The following is a 27,899-nucleotide window of genomic DNA, read 5'->3' as shown; positions in this document are numbered from 1 at the left end:
ACTGTCTCAGGATGCCCATGTCAACCAGGCCGGCTGGAGAAACTGTGGGAAACTGTCCATTCATGATACTAGGTATAATTCTGTGATCAATAATGGGGTGAGGACTAGAAGGATCAGGGTATGTCTGGGAAGCCAGTAGATAAGTTCTAAACTGCGACAGGCAGTGAGTAGTGAGTGAGACCTGTATTGGTACCTCAAAGGCTCAGCTGAGTGTCTCTTTGGACAGTGAAGCACAACAGCGAGAAACCTCTCATGGAACACAAGCAGCTGACTAAGGGAAAATGTATCTGTCTGGGTCTTTGTGTCTATAACCGCCAACGATAACCCCCCCCCACTGCGCTGTAGTGCACAGTAGTGAGTGATGGTGCACACCGCACAAAAATGGACAATAAATAGCAACAAAATTAAATGAATTTAAAACATTCTAACCAATGATAGTGTGCACGACTGGGGCCTGGGCCAACAATCACTACTCAAGTGGGTCCTTAGCTACAGTCTTCTCTCACAAGGGTGCAGGAGAGGCCCTGTTTTGTGAAGGAAAGATGGATTAGTGCTGAGAAACTCCAAAATCAGAGTTTGTCCAGCAAATCTGAATCAAGTCTATGCTAAGCTTAAAAGTGAAACTAACAGCAAAAATACAGATCAAAACTAACACTGCACAGTACAAAATAGTACAAGATATGCAGATCAAGTAAAAATGGTACTTATTTTGTAGTAGAAAGCAGTGGATGTTTCAGACAACACAGCAGTTTAGTCCAGAAATAAGAAGCAGGTTAAATCTAACTCAGATGAAAAAAGTTGATTATTTCAAAAAGGGAATTTTTCGCATAAATCATTTTATATTGATTTAATAAAAATGAATACTGTTAACTTTATTGACTTGTGTACATAAATAAAAATGGACATGCTCACAAAGGATGTGAGGGATACAAAGCAAGAAGTGTAATAAAAGGCAGTACATGTGATATAAATGTCAATAAGATGCTGAGCTGAGATAAAAATTATCAAGGACAGTGCATACTTTAGGGAATATTTGCATATACTGCAGTTTTTGCATATCACATGTGTATACAGAAAATTATTTGTGATAATCAACAGTAATGCTGTATTCTCCACTTCATCATGAATAAATGACTCCTACAGTTGTTGTGCCTTGTACATCAGAACATGTGTTTGTCATTTGTTGTTACTTGCAACCATAGAAAGGGGGTATTATACCTTTTAATATATATGAGCCAAGCATGTGTTATATATTAATGTAAATGCTAAACTATAACATAATAACAATCACAATACATAACTTTACAATTGCCCCTATATATGTTCAGTTAATATTTGTGTTATCCACATGATTGTACTGAGAATGTCTATCTAAACACGTGTGGCAGGTCTACTGAAGTACTCTTTCATTGGAATGTTTATTGTCAGAGAAATCAAAAGTAAAATAAAGTACATCCACATGACTGATGCCAAAACACACATATAGGTTAAATAATTGTAAGGTTGCCATTGCCATAGGTGTATGAAGGAAACAATAGTGATGGTTTTAGAGCAGTGTACATGCCTGTGACAATCTGGGACATATTGAAAAGAATCGCAGTCAGAACAATAATGTTATTAAGTGATGAAAAAAGCCTTTGTTAAGCAGCTTGCATGTTGCGAAAGAAAGTTTGTGGCTGAACATGGATGCTATGCATGTATGTAGCAAAATACAGAAGGACCTGGCACATAACATAAATGTGTCACATTAACCAGGATATAAACAGAATATGGTTTGATACACATATTACCATTTCTCTAACTATAGCGGATGTGACACAGATACATACATGCAAACTGAGGCATGCTAATTTGACATATGCAAACATGTACATAAGTTAAGGTATAAATCAAGTGTAGTCAGTCCACTGACAAAAAGACTGCGTTTCAGAATGTCATGATGTATATCAATTTATATAGGCTGTTGTTTTGTGCATGTCACAAATGTATAGGTAGCCCACACAAAGCATGCGTAAAATAAAAGTGTATGCCGGTATTACGCCAGTGATTCATTATTTAATGGGCAGAAGTAACAAATAGCAGAATGCAATTAATTTGTGGCCTGATGCATTTTTGTTACTGTAATCAATTATATGACATGTGTTGCACCTGGCATAAATGCATCACTTGATCTGCTGATTTAATTAACATTTATTAAAATACAGATGTGAATGCAGTATATTGTAATGTGTATCTAGCCCTGACGTGAGCCTTGTTACATTAACATACAACACAGTGAACACACCCAGGTATAGCATCAATGTGTATTAGTAATTTACCTGGAGTAGATTTCATTGCACATAGAGCAAATATGCACTGTGAGAAATATTGCTATCCTCCACCTGTAGGTCACTAATTCCATTGCACGGACATTGGCAAAGCCAACATCCCAGAGGTTAATTCAATTAATTCTTGACAAAGAATGACAAATGACAACACATATCTCATGAAATACATTACTTCAAGGTCTCTTTGCTAAATGGCACACATGTATTACATCATTATACTGGGCATACTCACAAGGAATTACAGCAAACACTACCATAACAGCAAACAAACAACTGAAAAACACAAGAAAGTCTAATAATATAGGCCCACTCACATTTTCTGATGAACTTGCAGCATACCATACTGTAAGAAATGTTATGCAAGCCTTCATGCCCCATAAAGCTTAATGGTGGGAACAAATGAATTACAGTACTACATAAATGTCTGGATGAAGATATGCATTACAAGACATTATTATTTCAAAAGTAAGTATTGGCTCTGAGCAATCTCTGACACACTCAACATTTGCATCCTGCCAGACTCAAACACTTGCGAGGACAGATATCAGAGAGCTGCATATCAACCACTGATGCTACAGAAATAGGCATACTGGTTGTGTTATGAAGAACACACTGGAAGGGCTAATATCACTGTTCTATTTTAAGGGGTGTAACTCCCCTAACATGGATTGTGAGACCTAAAAACTACATTCTACTGTGGCATATCTGCATTCCTTGTCTATGCCATTGCTGTCTACCATGTGTCTGACAGACAGATGTTAACAGATTCCTCCCGTCAATCATGCTACAGACACCACAAGGCTGTCACAACCCTGTCAATCATGCTATAGACACTACAGATCTGTGTATTAACTGTGTCTGTCACAGGAGATAGTAATGAAGGCTGTCCCAAGTAATACAAATCAAGGTGTGAATTAAGAAAGGGATTTTGAGGCAAATTCATCCAATACAAATTCCTCTCACTTACGACAAGGAGGTGACTGTGTTAATGTGCATACAGCTGTTGACAGTTTAATGTCAATGATGGCTGGCCATGCCCCTAATTTCTGTTCACATTGTTTTGTACACATTCTGTCTCAGATTCAAACCACAGTCTAGATGTGTAGATATGCAATACAAGGCTGCATGTGCCACAAGAGCATTCACACCACAAGAATCACAGAATATGTATTTTACTGCCAAGAAATTCCCAATTTATCAAAAGGTGTTTGTCTAACATGAAAATTGATGGAAATGAGTTGATATAATTTTGTATGTGTCACATTAATGCACTAGCATAATAATAATGTCCTTTTTTGGACTTGAACAGCTGCCTATGCAAGTTCACAAACTAACCAAATGTGTATTAACAACATAGGCCACAGAAGACGTTTTGCCACGACTTTGATACACAACATATATGAAGTCATAAGAACATATCGTGTTGTGAAAAAGTTGTTTGATGTAAAAATGATGGGTGATACTATTCAGTCACTGCGGAGCTTGAACACCTATCTATTTAACCACATACGCTACCAGATATTGTGTAGACTGAAAGGTTCACAAGAGAAGTCTTACTCAAATTGTGAGATACAGTGTATTTGATGGTGTTACATTATCTTATTGCTGCAAGGCATGTGTATCTGTAATTTGGTTAAAAGAGTGGTGTGATCTGTCTCCATGTCATAAAATATCGCATTTAGTGTCATCTGTCTCCATGTCATAAAATATTGCATGATGCTAGGTATAAGCAAACACAGGTGTTGCATAATGTAGTCATCACTGTGATGTCAGAAGCAGAATCAAGCACAATGTGTAGATTATTCCAAGCAGGCATAACAGTGAATCAAAACAACAGAGCGGTTCCAATAAACAGGAAGTAAAATCGAAAGTGTTTTATTAAAAATGTTAGTGCTTTCACACTTAATACACTCCTTCTTCAGACGTTATAATCCACATACAACAGGGCCAGTATTTAAAAGTCCAAACTAAAATTGCAACCAATCAAAAATTACAAGGCATCATCAATGAAAGAAACAATATAACAACAGCAAAAAATTAAAGAAACATCATAGTACAAAACTATAAAAAAACATATTATGATCAAGCTATAAAACTATAAAAACATATAAAGACCATTAAGAGTCATTAACATTTATATAAAAAAATCAGTTACAGCATTTGTATAAGGACCTTGCTTTAAGGAGGGGTTTCAGAGGTAGACCTTTCCCTACATCTGCCCTCAGTCTAATAATCCACCTAGCTTCGGAAGCCTCAGTAATATTCTCAAAGTCCCCACCACATTCATTAAGTGTAACTTTCTCCATGACTAAAAGCTTAAAACTATGTGTTATGATCATATGCATTTGTGTGTTTGGCTAACGCATTTGTAGTACAACCATTCCTTATGTTGTAACTATCCTACCGTATCCTACCTTTAAGACATCTTTTAGTTTTCCCTACATAAAAAGATGAGCATGAGCAATGTGTATATTACCTCAGATTCAAACTCATTTCTTTCTAGGGCAACAAGCAACAAAACATAGTATCAATTCCTCACACAGCAGGAAAAAGCTAACTCCTAGGTTTAGAAAAGGCACCTTTCAACAAATTGTGTCAACTGTGTTCAACAAAGGAATAGTCTGTGCTAAAATGCACAGAAAGTAGTGAAAGAGAACTTTCCAGCTGTACATGTACATATCAGATATTTGGTTGACAACATTGTTACCTACAAGTACATTCACACTCATACTGACACAACTGAATTTAAGGAGTAATACCTGGTTTTGAATAGGCTACCTGTCTAAGACTACAAGTTAGAGAACATTGCATTAATTGGAAGTGCTAAGCAAGACATCATTTTACAACTGTGACATTGCGCATTTGAATGGATGACATCCCCATGGTTTTAATAGAGTGATGTATCTGCTAAAAGGGAACAAAAGTGTTGGGAGAGCCTACTAACACTGTACAGCTATATATCATATCTATAGTTGAAGCCATTTCTGCACATCATGAAAGAGAAACACATACTGACAGTAATTACTTATTGCTGGATTTGAACCATCTTCCTATCTAGGTTACACTAAGGAGAGAACACAGTATCAACAGGAAGCACCAGAGGAGAAGTAAGATTTCAATAATGAGAAAGCGCACATTTGAAAAGATGACATCATTGTATTCCAAGGACTGTATTTTGGATAAAAATGCAACAGATTGATGGGGAGTATTCTCACAGTGTAAACATGTCTTGTAAGTGAAAGCCTACACAATGGAAGTTCTAATGCAGCAAATTCAGCATAACAGTACAGACACATACATACACTCATAGCATTTATGCAATGCTGGATTTGAACCACCTACCTATTTAGTTACACAATCTAAAAAGCACAGTATCAACAGGAAATACCATTGAAAAAGTTTGATTTCAATAATGAGAAAGTGCACATTTCAAAGGATGACATCATTGTGATGCATGGAATGTGTTTTGGATAAAAATGCAACAGACTGATGGAGGGGTACTCACAGTGTAAATATGTCTTGCAACTGAAGCCTACACAACAGATGTTCTTATGCAGCACAACTGACATGACAATACAGACACATACACACACTCATTGCATTAAGCAGTGCTGAATTCAAACCACTACCTATCTAGTTACACAAATTGGAGAACGTGGTATCAAACACAAGTTTCACAGGAGAAGTCTAACTTCTAAGGGTAGAGAGTGCACTTTGACAATGTGACCTCATCAGTGTGTTGCAGAGAAGATGTCTGTGGTAATGGTGGCATTAGGTGAGGGAGAAATCCTCTCAGTGTAAATGTTTCACCTGAGTGGAAGTAGGTACAGTGTGTCTCTCAATGAAGTTCTATGTAAGTGACACTTCAGATGCACACACACACAAGCATGTTTAGCATTGTTGGATTGGAGGACCCTATCTATTTACACCATCTGGAAAACACAGTATAAATCACAAGCACCACAGGACAAGTCTGCCTTTTAAGGGGAGGGAGTGCACTTTTGACAGGATGACTTCATCAGTGTGTTACATAGTTGTTTGCTGTAAAAGAGGGATAAAGTGCAGAGGGAGTTGTCTCCAAACTTAACATTTTCTCTTGAGTGGACACATCACATCTGTTGTTGAAGTTTCATAAACCTGACACTAGAACACATACACACACACACACACACACACACATTCACCACTGTTAGTTTTGAGCCGCCTACCTAACTAGTCACACAATCTAGAATATACAGCATGAATAGCAACTCCACAGAAGAAGTCTAACTTTAAATTGTGAAAATGCACATTTGTAAGTTTTAATTCATCAGTGTTTTGAAAAGCACCTAGTGTGTATCACAGGTTTTGTTAAAAATGCATGTGTCTGAACATGCAGATAAAACACTAATGTGCTTGCCCACGTAATTACACACTGCTCTGATAACATCTTTATACTGTCATCGGCGTACATTGTGTTATTGTGAGGGACATGTACATGCTTCACAGTATGGAGTTTCAATGACAATCACAATCATAAAACAGTGGATTGTCAAGCAAGCATTCATGACAGTTCATCCTGGGGGATTTTATGCAGATAGTAACCATTTCTTGTGTCACTGTCAGTTGTGTTGACTCATGCTTGGACATTCAATACAAACAGACATTTCCAAAACATGGATAGTGCACTTCTGAATAACACTGATGGATTACGTGAGAAAAGTTTACACACCATTGCACCGAAGTTGCAACTGTAAGTGTTAGAGTGCAGACATAACTTAACAGACTGAGTTAATTGAGTCATCACTGTTAAATCTAGATACCTTGGTTACAGCATTCCATTAACACATACAGAAGTTGTCCAAGTCACTAACATAATTTTTTGTTGCAATATATATATTTTTTAATTCTCTCCCTGAAGCACCCCACTGGCAAGCACATTTGTGTGGCTGATGGCAAAGTATTAGCGCATGCATAATTATATCCTAAGGTGATGAACACAGAACAGGCATTAGCAGTAGTCTACGATGCTCCATATCAGCCTTCATTCAAATAAGCAGTATTGACATATAACCATGTCTGAATTTGATGGCATACAGAACAGATATGAGTTGTCATGCTTCTTCTGTCATGATTTATACATTTGTCATGATAGCTGCAGTCCTTCACTCCTTATATGTATGATACAGGCGTATAGTGACACATTGCTTAAATACAGTTTTTCCATGTATTTGTGGCATGTTGCAATTGCTGTTGTAAATTGTATGTGTTTATATGACAGGATTGATTTCTACAGTCAGTACATCTATAACGGACAGGTGTGTGCCATAATGATTTTACCGCTGACCGTGGATGTAAACGCAACCTTATCAATACTGTCATCTTCAGTGTATATCGGCAATATGGTCCACAAGTCAATATTGTGGTATGGTGTTGCAGTTATTTCTGGGAAGATATCAGCATGTTGTGAATGACTGTGTAACACATGAGGGACCAAGCATGTTATTGCTGGTAGAAACATGATTTACGGACACTATATTGAAGGAAGGAGATGTATTTGATGAGACAGAAGGGGTGGAAAGAAAGTGCGATTTGGAGACAATGATACACATACAGACATGCAAAGAGACTGGATTTCCATTCATTTCTACACATATTTGTGCTGTGCTATCCTGCATTTCCTCACCTATATAAATTCACAAAATCAAATCTATGGCTTTTCCAAACATCTTCAATTGTCATTAATTGTCAAACAATTCTCAAGGCTAGGGATGACACAACAAACATTAAGATGCTGAAACTTGTACATCCTTTGATACTATGTGCACATAAGATGTATTGCTGTTTACAATAAAGTATTTGCAGTATGGAAGAAGATGGTGTAGGACAGTGGAAACATAATGCGGTTATAAGGAGGATACTGTTGCTTGACAACATATTCAGCATACACTTATACACATACTATTAATATATGAAAACATGAAATAAATGTATGAGATGTCTGGATTCGAACCCTTGGCAGTATAAAATAAAAGTACACAAGTGGATTATCTTAGCTCAATATATAACTCATAAAGTCTTAAGTTTAGCTGACAAATTTGAACAGATTGAAGCAAGGGAAAATTTAGGCATCAACCTTCATCACTGTAAGGACAGGTGTAACATCCCATAAGGTGTATATGACATCTATTAGCCTAATACATATGTTACAAGAACTGTCTCACATTAGTGTCATCAGTCTGTGTTTATTTAATGCAGCATGGCTAAACACATTTGCATGATTTGAGCAGTACTAGTTCATCCAAAATTAAAATTATCAGCTTTCGCCATAAGATGTGAAACAACATTTACCATCACTCACCATTGGTTCATGATGCCAAGCTCCACGCAAAAGCTGAGAACACTAAATGGGAAACAAAGACTGGGAGATAGGGATAGAGACACAGGAAGAGATTTGCTTATGGTCCATATTCTGCGCATCTTTGTGTTGCATTACTGTTTGGTTTGTCATTATAAATTATTCAGGCAAGATCTGTATGAGATAGTGTTCACACTAGGGAACAAGCAGGTAAATACAGCAGAAGGATAACATTGTGTTAATAAAGTAAGTAGCCAACACTTGCTCACAAAGGTGTCATATAAAACATTCAATAACACTTTGACATACATAGGTATTTGGAGCTTAACAGTATTAAAATACAAGCATTATCTAACCATACCACATAGGAACTCAAACTTCGCAAAGTTCAAATCTGACAACAAATTGAAGCAAAACAAAATGCATGTACTAGTCTTCATGGCACTCATTTACAGTTGTAAAATCCCATACCATGCACATTACATCAGGTAGCATAATAAATATGTGACAATCTAAAGTGATGATACATAAGGGGGAACAGATGGGGACAGATGGAGACAGGAACAGAGACAGGCAAAGAATGTTTTATTTTTCTGGGACATTTTAACATCTTTGTAGTGTTTTACTGTTATGTTTTTCCTGATAAGTAATCTGTCATGCAATGTTGCAATCAAATGTTTGCAAAAAGGGAGCAAACGGGCTGAAAATAGAAACATGATAGAAACATGATAAAGATGTAACAGGATAATGGTGGATTAATAAGATATGAACATAACACTTCGTAATATAGATAAACCATTAAATATGACTTTCACTTATTTCTGATTTAATCCCTGCACTCCATGCCAAAGACAATTTACAGATGTGTGAATTATGTCAATACATCACAAAGGAAATGTTACTTCACAACCTACAATTTAATAATTGCAAATACCAGAAGTGAATTGTGAATTTCATTCAGTATCACAGTTAATAATTTAGAAATACTATCCTGTAATAAAAGCTAATTTGTACTTCCAGGAACTGAACGCACACATAACTAAACTGATGTATTCATTGCCTAATGCAATCACCAAGAGCTATTGGAGAAGGCATATATGTCTGATTAAAAAAGGTATGGTACGCCTGCTCAAGCTGATATGAACTGATGGGCTGAAAAGTATTATTGAGCTGCATTCCTATCTGATAAGTACTTATCCCATGCCTGCCTGAGACAAGTGATTTTCTCCTGATGCACCTCACAGTTCTGTGCTCTCTTTTGTGCAGCTGTACAGTGTGTGTATGGAGGGGGGGGGTGGATATTGGATATGAAAGTATAATGACTAACTGTATTGGCTGGATAATCCATGCCATATCACTGACTGGTGACACTATACTTACACAACTGAGGGGTGTTTGCAGTCTTAAATCCATCCTCCCATTGGCTCAGGAGGTCCTGCTTGTGCCTCTTCCTTTCACTGTAATTGTGATGACATTGTTCCCAGTGTGTAAAATGCCAGTTGTACTGGAGACATCCTTGTCCAAGTTATACACAGCCTTAGCGTTATACTGAGACCTGGTATAATTCCCTGGCAGCAGCCTCCTCCCCTAGTGCTTGATGAGGAGCTCCACAAAAATCCTGGACTCTTCAAAACCCCACCTTTGTGCTCTAAATGCAACACCATCCTTACCTTCACCAGCCATATCTACAGAAGTCAAACTACAATTATGTGTCTGAATTGGTGCCCGATTTAGATCTGTCATGTAACAGCCAGTGAAGAAAGATGCACAGTTTTTGCACAACTGAAGCACAAACATGGCTTGCAGACACATTGGCAATGATTACATGTGAAAGTAATGAAGATACGGAATATGGCAGTGAGATTTGACCATATGCACTGATCCACCTATTTATACATGTTCCAATGTTAAGCACTGAAATGCTTTATGGTGTTTGTTATAATCTTTGCTGGTTATATGCAAAGTGGTATGAATTGTGGCATAGTGGGCTGCTGGGACTTACACAATCGTAAAATTAAGTAGGACCAACTTAGACTCAAACCCGTTAGAAAAAGAAGGATGAAACTTTACTCTTTTCTTATTAACTGTCAGTGCCACAGGAGAACATCCTTTCTTAAGAGTTAATTTGTGGTTACTATTATTGGACTTATGAAAGGCATTGCAGATACATTTGCTGCAAAAATCATATTTATGATACTCATTTTTATTTAGAGGTACATTCCTAATCAAAGTTTGTGACAAATGTCATTCTGATCCCCTCAGTAAAAGTATCTGTGAAATGGGTTTGTACCCTGCATTACCTGTCCACTTTCTCTAAACTCAGTTCACTTACACCTTATGCTACAGAGATAAATAGCTGGCAGGTGCATGTTCTTAACTCAGCACTATCCAGAGTATTGAAGGCCACACACTGGCACCAGGCTCATTTGCACTACAGAAGGCAGCCCAAATTAATTTTTATGTTTTTGCTTTCAGCCATGATTAGTTGCCTCCTACAAAGTTGTGTGCAAATACCACACACACACACACACACACACACACATATATATATATATATATATATATATATATACATATATATATATATATCTATATATATACACACACACACACACACACACACACACACACATATATATATATATATATATATATATATATACATATAGATTTGCTATCATTTTGTCGATCACAGCTTGTGTGATTTTCATTTGTGCGAAAATGCCGATTCGCACTGTACAATAAGCAATGCAATGCAGCATTTCTGTTGTAAGGTTCGACATTGTGGTACAGATCGCACTATAGTGGGGATCGGGAAATGTACCCTTTCCCTCACTATAGTGCGATCCTGGAGTTTGTATATTAAAGTAGCAGTGGGGTGGGGGGTGCAGGGGGGCTTGCCCCTCTGCAAACATGTTATTTACTGTGCAACGCACAATAATGTTGTTCCCAGAAGTGTGGTGACTCTTCGAAAATGTTGAGGTCGACATTTGCAGTCACCACACTTCGACTTTATTTCCGTTCTTTCTTTTTATTTTTGCGGTTGTAGTTTGACATAACCGCTATTCGCTGTTGTGTGACCCAGTTAATTGATAGTAAACCTACATATATATATATATATATATATATATATATATATATATATATATATAAAATTGAGATTCAGTGAACAACAATCTATTAATAAACAGAGCTCTTACATCAATACCCTGACAAGTCATCCTTTGAACAATGGCTTGCCACATCAGAACTTGCACACATCATGAAGAATTCTAGTAATATCAATTAATCAGAAAGAAGACACAAACAAAATGACATAATCTCATTTGTCACACACCACATTGGAGTCAAAATGACATACTTTGAAAGGGAAATGCATTACTATCATGATTAATTATTAGACTATATTGATAAGGATTGTATAATATATTCTACATATTTACACACTAATCATGTTAGTACATTTCTGTTCTCACACCTTGGAAACTGTAATACGTGACATCATGCATAGCAAATGTTATTCATAAAAAGAATATTTTTTACACAAAAATTCACAAGGACTATAGATTACATATTTGGGATTTCCCACACAGACTTAAGGTGTTGAATTCATATCGCAAAATGTGTGTCAATACATCATCTAGCACCATAAGCAAAATTATCATTATTATAGATTTAATCCTACCAGTGCCTGTGTTTTTGCTACCTGCTCAATGTATTTATAGCATGTGCCTCAGAGATAGTTGGCTGACAGCTGCATTCTCTTAACTATACAGAGTGCTGAGAGCAGTGCACCAACCTTACTTGCACTGAAGAAGGCAGCCCAAATTAAATTTTTCATTTTTGCTTTCAGCCATAAAACATGAGATTGTGCACTGCCAAATGGAGCACTAATGCAAGAGGCAAACAAATAATAATAAAAAATAAAAATTGAAAAAAAGAGAGTAAAAAAAAAGATGCTTTATTAAGCAAATATTTAAAATGTACCTTTCTGATATTTCCTCAACTTAGTTATCTTATAACAACATGAACTTGTGCTCCTTAAACCTCACTACATTCACACAAATAGCACCCTCTCTGAATCAGAACAATAAAACCAGGACATTAACAACACACACTTGAGAATATTTTCACTATTTGCCACAGTCACAGACATATTTTAGGAAGAATAAAAAAGTAGATTTCATACACTCAAGATATGACATTGTATAAATTCACTTTAAATGTATCTTTTAGGAAGAATAAAAATGTAGATTTCATACACTCAAGATGTGACATTGTATAAATTCACTTTAAAGGTGACATGGAACTAAATTCTGAACTTGCCCTTTCTAATAGTAGATGTGTCGATGAATGGGATATTGGCAACAATTAAGCTAATATTTCCTCTGCAGCTATTTTTTTCTGTATATTTTGTGAACATCATTCCATTATCTATGCTTTTCTATCATGAATACAATCTCATTTGAATTGCTTTTGCTGTCTGTTTCATTGAGTAATGCATCTCCTTAGAACTGCAGACAGTTTTATTTCTGAGAGGCACAACAGTATGGTCATAACCACTTTATAAAAATAGTATGAATGCTTCTCTCCTACATCAGTTGATGTAATCCCAGACTTTTTGGTAAGTCACTTCTCCCTGACACACCCTTGATAAGTGTGCATCAAAGAAGAAAGAGTGTGAAAAACTGGTTGCTCCTGCAATCAGAATAATCATTCAAGCTTGCAAGCCTTTAGCAAGTAACATTTGTCAGTGCTCATCGTTGCATTTCTAGGGCATGGGCATGCAATTGAGTAGGTTCTTACACTATGTTTACCTGCTATGCATTTAGTGCAGATTGTGAAATTCATGTATGCTAATGAGTTCACACCTGATTTGCATAATCATAGCATTCAGAGGGCTGAATATGCCTTATATAAAGCTAATTGCATTGGTAAGGAACTTGTATCATAGTAGGGGAACTGTTTGGATACAGAGAGCTTGATACTGCTATTTGACTTGCATTTTTTCTATTTTAGCAACTGAATTGCCGCAAATGTATGTTGCTGTTTTTTACAAATTAATTTATTTTTACCTTACTGATGGATTTTATTTCACAATACTCCATATGTTTACTGTCTGCATTGTTTGTTCATTGCTGCTGGCCTAGTTAAGCATCTCAGCTATTTCTTTGCATTAGAAATATTTGGAAAGTAAATGTTACCTGCCATTGTGGAAACTGTTCTCTGGGAATATGAACAGTTATTGCAGAGCAGTGCTGTGTCACTTATTAGCAATGTCAGGAGTTTTACATTTAGTATCCCAACAAACTTAAGCCTGTCATATATATATGCCTGCTCTCATCACAAGTGACTCTCCAAAGAAATGTTTTTATCTATTTCTAATTGAATACTTTAAATTATTTTTAATAGTGCTATAATGTATTACAGAGTTACACAACTTTTTTTTATTAAACAAGAAACATCTTTATTAAATTATCACTTATGACATAGATAATCATATAGCCATATAAATGAAAACAAACCACATTGACATAATTTCAGTTGTAAACATTATACAGTACTTCACTTATAACCTAGTCAGTCGCTGTCAGTCAAACATTACATAACTCATTCAAATTCTGCCATCTTTTTAACCTCATTCCTCATTTGCATGTATTGTTCCCACAATTTCCATTTTTTTATGTAATTCACTCCTACCCTTTTCTAAAGATCCCATTTAAGGTTATTTTATCTCTGTTACTATATTCACTACTTCTAGTCAGTTGGTTTAGACTTTGATTTCCATTTCCAAGTAATTGTTTTTTTGTCAGTCACCATACTTAGACTCAGCAAGGCCTTACTATGTTGAGGCAATTCCGATTCTATATTATGGCTCAAAAAATCATTTCCGTAGTCATACCAATTTGCTCACTCAGTATTTCTGACAAAGTAGTCTACAGAGAATTTTAAAAGTCTGCCAACTCATTACACTTCTAGAAAATATGTTCCCAATTAACTGTTTCATTTCCCATCACACCTCCAAAATTTGCTCTCTACCTGAGGAAACAATCTTTGGAGTCTACTTGGAGTATAAAAATACCTATGCAAACACTTCTAAACCAATAGAACTTTTAGCATTGTTTTTTATTTCCTTTCTATGGGGGGTATGTAGTATATTTTGTGTAATCATAGGGAACCTAATTTTTTTTAATTATTCTGTTCATGATGGTTATATACACTCATACATGTTTCTTTTATTAACAGACATTCATTACTTAATTTCCTTTTTTAGTTCTTTTATATTTCATCATGTAGGGCTATGGTACCTAAAATCTGGATGATGTAAACCGCCATACACCAGTGCAGTGAAGGAAATTGTCATCCAGGCACTACAGCAACATAACTCATTCCTCTTAGACAGAGGCAATGGTGACAAGTCCTCCTGTGACTGTATCCGGGAGCAGGTGGTCAACAATGTTAATAAGGTTGGAGGACATGGAATTACTTCTCAAAATATCATATATCAAGCCAGTGATATAATAAATGTGAAACATAGGATGGCTACAGTTACCCAGGAGTGGATAGCTACTGGGGTTGGTGCTGCTAGCAAGCTACCACTGACGAGACAGAGGAATTTCTGTCCACTATCAGATATCCAGACAGCGCAGCAGGGGGTTCACACAGAATCATTGATGTTGATGCTAACATGGAGGATAACCCAAGTGGGTCTACTACTGCATGTCCAGGAATGCAATATAATTAAATAATTTACATTGTAGATATATACACACACACACACACACACACACACACACACACATATATATATATATATATATATATATATATATATATATATATATATATATACAGCTACATCCATAGACATCCAGATATATCTGTCTATATCTTATATATGGGTCTACATTAGATCAGCAAAACGGCATTACAGCGAATGCCATTTCACTGATACATATAGATTGAAATCCCATAACAGCGAAAGCTCAGGTCAGTGATCTCTTTTCCCAGGGAAAAAAAATCGCTCGGCCTGAGCTGTGACATTGCCCTTTACACCACTGTAGTGAGATCTCAGAGTTGGTATATTTAGTTGGGGGGATGTGCGGAGACAGCCTCCCGCTTTGCAATTTTTTAAGTGGTGTGTTGTGTTGGTCTACTCCTGGGGTTTCGCTGTTATGGGATTTTAGTCTATATGTGTCGGCGAAATGGCATTCGCTACTCACACACACTCACTTCTTTGGTGTCAGGCTTGAACTACTGTAATCCTCACTCTATGAAAATGCTGATGACTGTGTCCTGCCCTTTGCACATTTCTTTGTGGCTTATGGGTGTCTATATGTCTCAGAGACTTCTTTTAATGTTAATGTACTGCAGAAGAAATTTTTTTATTTATTGTTCCTACTCAGTTGGGAATGATTGCTTATGTAATTGTTGATCTTCATTGTATTTGCCTTAGTATTCTTAGTAATGCAATCAAAGTAGATTGTTTATTATTGCTAATTACAGTACTTGTGCAAATGATGCTAACATTGACCTGCTCACTGTTGTTTATGTACACTGGTCAGCTGAAATGCTTGATGCACATTACAGGGCAAAATCCATAGGTGTGTATTGCATAAGTTAGTCATAAGCTATTACTGACTTTACTGTACACTAAGACATGTTTCACCTTAGGGGCATATGATTATTTGCATATATGAGCAATCACTTATATACCTCTTTTTTCATACAGGTTCACTCTTCCCTTGTTAATACTGCACCTACAAGATGTGCCCTTGGGAGATGTATCTGTCTGATGCTAACAACATGCAACCATTACACAGTTATGCAACAGTTGTGTAATTTTGCACACATCTGTTTCATTTAATCTTTGTATGTGTTTAAGATTTTCCATTAGGTAGCAAGTGTTTGTGCTATCCTTTGGCTCTTAGCCAGAGCCATGACATAATGTGCCGACCTACATCCGCCAACACCATTTGCAACTGGTGGTTCTCCCTCAGACTTCTCATCTGCATGTGTGAGAACTACTGGCCCTTCCTTGCCCCTTATTGTCCTTGTTGAAGCTGTTTCCTGAGAATTATATTGTGCAATATGGCACAGACTGTGAATATTTGAGCAGAGATAGGTAGGTTGTACTGCAGGGCACCTCTAGCAAATCTTGTGTACAGCTCACAGGTACAGCTCACAGGTACGCCATATATGTGAGTCAGGAAAACTGCCTTGGTTACTTGCATGTTCATTGTAGAAGATCCCTTGGGCATTACAAACAACCTGACATTATAGAGTGGTGTCCTTTCCTGTTAATGTATCTCCTTCTCTGTTCAGCAGGTTGGGCTTTTATTTCTATCTGTGTGCAATATATGGTCCCCATAATTTCAGGGATGAATGCTATTGCATAAAATTAACTTATGGTTGTTACTCTACCATCTGGGGAGCATGGGAAACTGATATGATCCTTTGCATGTTGTAGAATTTAATTTACAAAGAGATGTAATTTTGTAGAAGTTGAGTCCTGTGATACCCCTAATATATCTCCTGTGGGTCTCTGGAAAGTACCTGTAGCCAGTATATATAGTGCTCTACATACCTTTGCTTCTCACTTGGATGTGTTCTCCACAATTTCCCTGAGGCCTCAGGTGAGGGCAACAGAGGTTGCATATTTCCTCTAGTGTAGCCATGTCCACACTGTGTCGCTTAAAAATTTCTGTCTCATGCAGTCCATAATAACTCAAAACAGGTCTAAACACTGTTCTCCTTCTCAGTAGAGGTCTGGCAGCAGCAGCACCTGTTGCACATACAGGTTAATGATAGCAGCAGCAAAGCCTAGCAATTTTCTTTATTAAGTGTAATAGTGCTTCTATATACAAAGAGTGTTGGATGTTAGGCCAAAGGGGAGCAATGAGCGTACATGCTCACTTCATAAGATCATGAGTAGCCCCACCATGTTGGGTTGCTTAATTAGTATGCAATTTAGCTACTTATGCCTTTATTAGCATATTCTGACACTTGCCTTTGTTTGAGGCTCTGCATGAAGTGCAGAGCTGTTTAATGAGTACCAAATAGCATTCCATTATGTGCAGGATGCACACATGATGGCAGCTCTAGGTGTAGGCATTCATGAATCCAGCCCTCTGTCTTTTAAACCGACTTTCCAAAGTCTCAAGAAAGAGGTAAATGCTGTTTTAGTCAGAGTAAAATCCACGTCTAACACGTTTGTAGGTTGTAGCCTTACCTACAAAGGCAAGAAATCAGCAAGCTGTGCTTACATGCATTATATGTTTTACATTTTTCTGAGAATGGGAGAAGAGATGCATAAACAAGGACAAAAGCAATGCTTTGAGGAAATAAATTGTAAAATGGCCATGAATTGCCATTTAGCACTGAAACTACAGTTTTGTGTTGAAACACTATCTCAGAAATGTTACCATATTCATGATGGAGTTGTACAGAAATCAAATTATGTAACACTGGAACTGTTTGATGTTCTGATATTTTATCAGTGTCTTCCAAAGCACAGTCTTAAAATATTGATTAGGCTGTAAACATTTGTGATAAAATGCCCTCAGATACCCACTGAAGAGTTATACAGGATGCCTCAAGAAACTTTCCAAGTTGCTATCTTGAACTTCTTTAGACGGCTAAACTTTAATATTTAGATACATATCAAATTTAGTTTCTGTCAAACTACCATTTCCCTTAAGGTGTGAGTGGCACTATACATTTGTAATATGAATGACTTCTACTCAATGCTAACTAAAAGTTTGATAATGCAGTTCCTACGGCAGGCACTGAGTAAACAACAGGAAATGGTGTGACACCATAGTAGGATAACAGAACTGGCCATAGTGCTATTATAATTTAAGAGAGTCCATTACGCTACCACAGAAGGCACATGCTCACATGCCCACAGGCAAATGCACATACACACCCACACACACATAAATACACACAAAAACACACACACACACACACACACACACACACACACACACACACACACACACACACACACACACACACATTAAATTAATTTCACATACAACTTCAAATGCTTCCATGTAACCAGATGAAAGCTTTTCTTTACAGTCAGAATCAAAGTTTTTAAACTCAGATCATACTTTTTATTCAAAGTAATATCTGGCAGCCATGAGGATATAAAAGAGAACTGAAAGCAAAGATCTGCCATAGAAACATAATACTGGTGTATTCCAACATTGTGAAAAATCACTTCACAGTGTTTGTATTTTTAGGTAACAGACCTCTAAAACAATGTAATTAGGTCCTTAAAGCCAAAAAAGATGAATGTTTTGTGAACACTCTACAGTTTATATTCTCCATGGTTATGAATAAAAAAACTGAATGCATTTTTACATTAGAAATAAATGGTGTGGAGGACTAGCATTAAAACAAAGGAGAACAAAGAGTAAACAAAAGATATGTGCTCAACTTAATGATAGATCCTTGTTGTCCTGTTTTTGTCTGGTTCAACTGATGGGACTTGGATCTGGTCTTGGCACCTCCAAACATATGGATCTGGGGCTATGGCTCCTTCCATACCCATAATCCCTCTCTTTCTCTCCCTGAATACATCAGACCAAGTTTGCCAACTAGCGTATATTGATACCTTCTTGAATCCTGTACTTGAACCAAGCCTAGCATAAAGGTATTTAAGGGTGGGATGAAGAAGCTACAAGACGAGGTTGATGTTTGCAAGATACTTTATAGAGTACCACCGTTTCTTCAAGGTTCAATAGATGACACTTTGGAAGGGGAAGGAGGGAGAGATGTTGAACCAGTTGAAAATAGGACAACACGGATCTATTGTGATGTTGAAGACTTAACTTTCATATCTGATGTTGTCCATTTTCTTCTGATTCAACTGATGGGACAGAGTCCCTAGATACCAGTTTCCTGTGAGGCATCAAGGAAGGATATTCCTGAGCACAGCAGAGCCAGAGGAGGAACGTGATCTGGATTGTTCATCCAGTTTATAATGAGACACAAAAGGTGTCAACTGTTGACCATGTTGCAGTCCCAATGTCATCAATAGGCAGATTTTTTTTGAAAAACTTTGGAAGTTGCCACTGACCTTGTTGAATGAGCTATTGGTCTTTCAGATAATGGTAAATCCAGTTTGTCATGAACAAGTGAAATGCAGTTTAACAGCCATCTAAAAAGTGTGATCTTGGAAATACCACATCCTAATTGGACTTTGGAAAAGGCAACAAATAATTGATCTGATTTTCTGAAGTCATTTGTCCTGTGGAGATAAAAACTAAGCTGGCTGTGATCATCAAGCAAATGGATTATAAACTATCCTTTGTTTGCGCTAAGCTGTCTGTGAACATTAAGCAAATATATTGCAAATTCTCCTTTGTTTGAGAACTTAGGTAAGAAAAATGGAAGATTTATTGATTGACTGATGTTAGATTCGGATGCCACCTTAGGAATAAAGGAAGGATTTGGCTTTAAGAAAACTCTGTCCAATGAAACGTCAGTTATGGCGGTTTGCAAGAAAGGTAATTCTGAGATTCTATTGGCTGAAGTGACTCCCACTAAGAGAACTGTTTTCCATGTTAGGAGGTTGAGCTCTACTGAGACTGGTGGTTAAAACTTGGATTATGTAAGGACTTGCAGCATTACTGTGATATCCCACAGAGATCTAAGAAAGAAGGCTCCCTTAAGAAAGATTTTAGAAACTTTCAAAGAGGCTATAAGTGGTTTTAGGTGTTTTGATTATGGCTGATGTGAAAATTTGAAATAGCTGCTAAATTACCTTTTGTAGTGGACTAAAAGGAACCTTTATGAAAATTTTTAAAAAGAAATCTATATTGCAGGGAGAGGAGCAGAAAAAGGATCGAATCCCTTTTCTACAGCCCAGAATGAAAACTCTTTACATTTACTTGTGTAAACCTTCCTAGTGCTAGATTTCTGAAAAGCTGCTAGATGTGAGCTATCTCTTGTGAAAACCTTGCATCTCTGGCCACTGTTAAAATTGGAGTTACAAAGCAATTAGATCCAAGGTGTCTAGATCCAGGAGAGGATAAATGGATGGATGAGACAGGCGAGCTAGGCTGTGAGCCAGTGTCCAGGGAGGACATGCAGATGAGACCTAAGGAATGGGAACTAAACTTGTTGGGGCCAATAAGGAGCAATTATATTTTTGCCTTGCACCTCCTGGCTTTTTGAATGAACTTTGTGATCAAAGGGAATGGGGCAATGGCATATAGAAGACCCGATGACAATTATATAGAAGACCCGGGATGAACTGTCAACCAGAGAGTCCCTCTGTGACTGTCCCTGAGGAGGGATGAGGACAAAGTAATTGCTGCACTTGTTGAGGTGAGATGCAAACAGTTCACAGCAAGGCTGGCCCAAGCGATGGAAAATTTTGTTTGTCACTGTTTGATTGAGGGACCACTCATGAGACAGAAGAATGTTTCTGCTTAGCTTCTCAGCTAGCATACTGGATGTCCCCAGGATGTGCACTGCTACAAGAAAGCAACGGGAAGACATTGCCCACTACCAAACCCTCATATCTTTGCAGCACAGAGGATAAGATGCACCAGACTACTGCCAGAATGGAAATCACACCCATGGAAAAGACTCTTAAAATGTCTATAATGCTAATAGGACTGCTCTCATCTCCACAATGCTGATGTGAAGATTGACCTCTAATTGTATCCAGGTACCTTGAACAGTCTTCCCTTCATAACACTCCCTCCCACCCTGAGAGGGAAGTGTCTGCGGTGACCACAGCTATGGTAGCAGGGGGTTAGAATGGACGACCCTTGAACAAAACTGGAGAATATACCCACCAGCTGATATGAATCCTGCATAACTGAGTTAGTCTGATGGGTGTACTCAATAGATGATGATGTTGGGACCATTAAACCAATAGACTCCACTGTAGGACCCTCATGTAGAAAAGTGAAAGTGGACCAGAGTGATTGTTGAAGCCATAAGGCCTAGTAATTTTAGAATCAGTCTCACTGGTGTGAGGTATAAGACAAAACCTGATTTACTACATTTCAAAGGGAAAGAATCCTGGATTGTAATAAGACAGCTATCTGGTTCAGTGGGTCTGGGTGGCATCTGATGAATCTAATGACTGAGTCAGATTTAGCTGGCTCTTAAGGACATTGGTTGTGACACCCAAGCTGTGAAACAACTGGAATAAAGTGTCCCCCCACCCTTGGATGAGTAGATTTTTGATTGGAGCAGTTAGGAGCCTATCCTCCAAGTCTGGAAAAATCTGAAACCCTTACAGCCTGAGGGTGATTTGGATGGCTCTTTTTCCAACAATTTTTTGACTTCTGCTATGGCAGATTCCATTTGATGGGGCAGTACTAGTGAATCTTTTTTCTTGGCTGGGGAGGATAAAGAAAGGTAATTAAGTATCCTCCGTTGATTATCAGTAGCACCTATGAATCCAAAGTGACGGCCTGTCACATTTGTTTTTGCATGGATAAATGCCCCCAGGCTGCCTCCAGAGTGCAGCAGTCAGCCAATCCTTCAGGACTGCTAGAAGGATTTCTCTGAAAAGGGTCCACAAAATCCTTGGTTTTGCAGACAACCTCTGTGCCTAGGGTAACATCCATTGAAACCATCCTCCTTATCCGAGGAAGCATCTTCTATAAAACCCTGAAATTTTCTGAACCACATCTTCTTTCCTCCTCATTGATTCCTGAAAAAGATCATCTGAGGAGTTGAGAAGTGGATTCCCATAACAGACATGGTCTTACCATCCTACTCACCCCTGGTGAGTGTCCTTAACCTTGGGTCCAAAGAGAGTGGAACCATCATAAGGAACGTTAAGGAAAGGCATCTTAAAGCCTTCTGCAAAATCACACAACCACATCCAGGCATGACAGCGTATGGTTATGACGGTGCCTGCTGCTCTTGCCATTCCATCAGCAGCATTGGACAGCAGATGCATGGAGACATTAGAAAGTAAGTTGAGGGTAGATAGCTGGGATTCCACATTTTTCTGGATATCCACTGGCAAATTACCCAAGAGAGAGAGAATTGATAAGCTCTTTGTTCAATTACTCTGGTAACGTGCAACATTAGCCAGTTAGTTCAGTGCCATAAGGGAAAAGATCACTGAAGTGTAAGTCCATTTTCCAAGTCTGTCCAGAGCCCTAAATTTTGTATTAGAGGGATGAAGAGACACACTCTCTTTGAAGAGTTCTATCTTGGTGGCCACCACTATGACCATATCATCTACTGGGGGACCTTTACTCCAGTGTGTCCTAGCCTTAGGAGCTGACATAATTTAGTTAGTTTTTTTCCAGTATTGACTCCACTGTGTCAGTTTTTTTCTAAACTCTCTGAGCCACCAAATCAATGAGGGCATCAGGAGAAAGGATCACCCAGGAAATAGAAGAGCCAACTCTAAAATCTTCCAGGAACATGTATTTTCCTGGGAAAGGTATATCTGTGGACCAACCCCCACCCCCTTCTGCTTCATCAGTTCCAGAATTTCACCAAAGGTGCTGTCTCCAAAGAGGGACATAGCATAACCATCCCCTTCATCTAAATTCATGTCTTCCCCGACATATTTGGGTGATGAACTATATGCTTTCTTTTACAAGTCTGCTTGTTATGGCTCTGGCATTGGTAAACCTCAGGCATCAGGTCCGAATCAGACTGGGAGCTCAGAGTGAGCACTTCCCTTGAGACTTCTAGAAGCTGACTGTCCCTGTCAGCACAGATGTGAGGAGGCTGAAGCAGAAAAAGAAAGGGGCCAGTATGGGGCCAAGAATTCTAGAGGAACCCTTTCTCTTTTAATGAGAACCCCGTTGAAGGCTTCCAAAGCAGAGCTGGAAATCAGAATCAAGGAGGACTGTTAAGGAAGAGAGTTCCACTAATGCTGACCATCCTGGATACAAGGCCAACCTCAGAGCCATGCTGTTAAGAGCAGATGCCCTGAGAGGAACAGACAGATCTAAAAGTTTCAAAGTTGACCTGTCCTCTGGGGCTTTTGGTCTGAATCTCTTCCTGATCTGACAAGAGTCAAAAGTGAATGAGGTGAAGTTGGAGCCAAAGTGGTAAGCACTGTCGGCACCAATAGAGGTGCTCTGGGTATGTTTGGCTCCATGGGATGTAGATTGGATTGACACTGGATTCCTGAGTGGTGGGGTCATGGGAACTGTTCTCATGTTGATCTGTTGTTATTGCACCAGGATGACCTCAAACTGAATCTGCTGTTGAAGAAATCTCCAAATCACCTTGTCAACATTGGCTTCAGTAATGCCCCGTGAAGAACAGGCACATCTTGATGAAGAGGTGACCAAAGAAGCCCTTGTTTGTCAGCTTTCTTGCAGGATCAGGGAATGTAACCTAGGGCTGACCAGCTACATTGAGAAAAGCAGCAGAGGTAAAGGAGATGGACTCTGACCAAACTTTGGATCTGATGGCTTAACAATTTTTGGTGCTGGACCTGAGATAACTGTCAGGTTAGGGGACCGTTTTCTCATTTTTTTCTGAACTCTTTTCAGGTGTCTTGCATCCCTGAGACTTTTGTCCCTCTTTTTCTTTCTGTTTCTGACTTGGTTTGTCCACAACCTTAGAAGGTGATGCAGAGGGTTGAGATGACCCCTGCTGAGCCGGTAGCAATCCTTTAAGGATTAGCTTATCCTTTTGACCTTAGAGAGCCTTTTGCCCAAAAGAAGCAAAGGCCTAGCAGTTAGTGTGAAGGTGGGCCACTCCCAGACAATATACACAGAGAGTGTGCGGATCCTGTGAGGGAATTTAGATGCCACATTTGGTACACTTTTTGAAGCTCTTGTCTGACATTGTCCATGTTTTATCACTGAAAGACAAAACCCCACAGCAACAAAACACCAACACAATAGGTAATAATATTAGCAAATGTTTAACTAGAATGTCTTCACAGCTAAGAAGTAACTTACAAACTACAAAGCACTATCAAAAAAGATACAAATGGTAACCCCTTACAGATCCTGCAATATTATCTAACTACACTAACTGATTCTTCTGCCTTTTTCCCAGTTAGGGGTCACCACAGCGGGTCACCTGTCCACTCATGATTGGCAGTGGAGTTTTACAGTGTCGAGTTGCCAGCCCAGTGCCCAACCTTCCACAGAAGGCACACACATGCACGCACTCACACATAGGGCCAATACAGAGTGTCCAATCCACCTAGAGCATATCTTTGGGTTGTGGGAGGAAACCAAAGCACCCGGAGGAAACCCATGCGACCACAGGGAGGACATGCAGACTCTGCACAGAAGGCACCCCAGCCGAGAATCAAACCGGAGAACCTCTTGCTGTGAGGCAGCAATGCTAACCGCTGCACCATCAAGAAAGAACCTTTTTTGTATAAATATTAAGGAAGGTAGAGAAAGGAGAAAAAGGTAAGTCTATATAAAGACTTAAGAAAAAGAGAAAATAATTGCTGACTTATTGTTAATGCATAACAAGAGATCAGAGCACAGCTGTTCATTTCAGGTGGCAAATGAGATCTGAGGTATTCAGGGAGAGGCAGAGAGACATTATGGGTTGAGGTGGAGCCAGAGCCTCAGATCCACATGTCTGGCAATACTGAGATCGGATCTGAGTCAGATCCGAGTCCCATCAGTTGAATCAGATGAAAATAGACAACATCAGATCTTTAGCTTACTGTTATATACTGTTTTCTGCATACTTTATCTTCAGACATGAGCTAGCTACATGCATCCTAATGTCAGCTTCCCTGCCAGGACATACAGAAAAATGTATGAAAATGGAAAATGTAAACAAGGTGTAGGACTTATTTTAATGGAGAAAAATCACTGTTATTTAATGTACCAATTTGTCATAGTAATATCATTAAACTGTGATTGTTCAGACTAAAAGGATTAATTATAAATAGAATAAAGAAGATTTTAGATTGTTTAAATGGGTACTCAATAATATGCTAGTATTAATATTTAATACTGCATGATTTACTTTTATTTGTTTGTGCATTTAAAGGTTATTAATTTTAATATATATTTTATCAGTATAAATCCTGTTAATTCATTGTCATCAATATTATTACTCCTACAAAGTCACTGTGGTTATAATGTTCATATTTTGCAACTCAATCTAAGTCATTGCTAAAGGGATTCTTTTAACCCTTCTTCTTATTAGGCCAACAAGACAAATAAATAAAATGGAATTTGGCCCAATGAGAAGGAGATGGAGTAACTGAATTTCTTCAATAAATATCATGATTTACAGACGACTATATCTTTAAGAAACAGTATCCTATAATAAGAGGTTATTGTTGTGTTTCAATGAACTAGGTTTATTGTTTTTTATGCTAAGTGCAGCTGTTTTACAAAAATATTTATGTTGTTTTTAGTAATTCTGGTCAATACAAACTAAACAGTGTGTTTAAGAAGCCTATGTTAATAAACTATATTGACAGCCAATAAAAGAAAAAAAAATTGTATAAAGCTTTATGAGGCCAATATGAGATGCTCACCCTTTTTCATCTCTTTTTTGCAGGACAAAGGTGATTTTTGTGGAGTTTTCTCAATACAGTCCTCATGTGGACTTGTATGTGGCAGTGACCCTTACCTTTGAGTTCTCTCCTACACAGCTGGTATTTGCCTCGTTCAGCATTAGGCCATTTCCTATGTTGTGTTTCAGTGATGGGCCAGACCTGATACTTGTGATGATGGTATGTTCTCTGAAACAAAATGTTTTTTTCTGGTACTTGTACTATAATAACAATGACAGCACCCCTTTGTCTCTTAGTATTTACCAAATATTTGGATTGTAATTCATGACTTAATAGTCTTGTCATATATGCATGTCATCTTACTAAACTTCTATTTTTGACTTCTTAGTCATGACAACTAATGGCTCTCTTATTGGATTTGGAATGTTCATAGTGGTGCATCAATTCATTACGGTATCCCAGACTTCCAGAATACTCTTTGTGTATAAAAAAGCATGATCCCTACAGATTAAGTGCCACTAACATGCCATGTCTAGGCTCTTCTTTCCATGAATCCTATCATTATTCGATCTTTAACCCGTGGATTCAGTCATTCACATAATATTGACAGCTGTACCAAAGGCCAAAAAGTAATAGTTAGTACACTATATATATTTTAACATACCCAACCAATCAACTCCAGACTTCTGCTGCCCATGTGTACTTTTCAATCACACAGTCTATAACATTATTGTCTTTCTGCATTCTTCCCTCTTACATTACCTTCAGCCTTCAGCCAGTTTCTTCTTCTAAGGTTGAATAATATCTCACCTGTTTTACAGTGTAAGACTTGCATATCCAGTTTTTGTTTACATATGACTTATTCCAATGTCACACTGTGGAAGAGAATGGGAAGTTGCTGGTGCCTAATAATGAAGAAATCATGTTAACAACTCAACACCTCTTCCACCAAATGCACATACTCCACATTTTCACTGAAATCACTTTCAGCAAATCTCAGAGTAAATGCATTTTTGCAGGGGGCCCGCATGGGGGGACACCACAAACTTATAAATACCTACTCTGAGCCTGCACAACAGTAGAGAAAGGGAAATTCTCCACTTTAACTAAAAGTGCTTTTGATTAAATGTTTTCCCTTAAACAGCATTCTAAAGCCCTATTGTTGACATACTGTCATGCTCCCATAATGACTAGGTGACAGTCTAAACAAGATCATTTTCAAAGACAAAACATTTAAAAAAACATATAAATAGAAACATTTAGAAAACCTGATAACACCCACACAGTTCCAAATATAATGAAAAATGTGGTAAAGAGCAAACTATGAACAGCCCTAACTAATGAATCATGGTGTAAGAAAACACATAATACAGAAAGTTAGAAACAGTGGCGGCTCGTGCTATTGGACTGCAGGACTGCAGCCCCCTCAGAAAAAAAAAAACAAAATTAAAGAATTAAAAGAAAAACAAAAAAAAAAAAAAAAAACAAAATAAAAAGCAAATGCAAATCCCAGACTTTCATGCACGCGTAATCACCATTCCTGGAACCAATCCACGCATGACATTCCAGTTACAACTGCATAGACTTGAAGGGAATCAGACTGCAACTTCTACAGGTACGTGTTTGCATTAATGAAGGTAGTGTGTGTGTGTGTGTGTGTGTGTGTGTGTGTGTGTGTGTGTGTGTGTGTGTGTGTGTGTGTGTGCGTGCGTGCGTGCGTGTGTGTGTGTGTGTGTGTGTGTGTGTGTGTGTGTGTAATGCCCCAGTAGCTAGAAAGAAA

The 27,899-nt window shown here is 38.0% G+C and overlaps 1 protein-coding gene across 1 annotated transcript in view; it reads left to right on the top strand.

Moving 5' to 3' along the window:
• Nucleotides 1–27,899, top strand: part of LOC122814129 (polycystin-1-like) — a 1,441,736-nt gene that overhangs the window by 1,265,879 nt on the left and 147,958 nt on the right. Inside the window, 1 exon segment of the mRNA XM_044086744.1 lies at nt 26,164–26,338. Within this exon segment, the coding sequence (XP_043942679.1) occupies nt 26,164–26,338 (175 nt within the window).

This window comes from Protopterus annectens, chromosome 10.part0 (genome assembly GCF_019279795.1).
Source record: "Protopterus annectens isolate FY-2018-M chromosome 10.part0, PAN1.0, whole genome shotgun sequence".
Taxonomy (NCBI): Eukaryota; Metazoa; Chordata; order Ceratodontiformes; family Protopteridae; genus Protopterus; species Protopterus annectens.
This window is presented reverse-complemented; position numbering and strand designations above follow the sequence as displayed.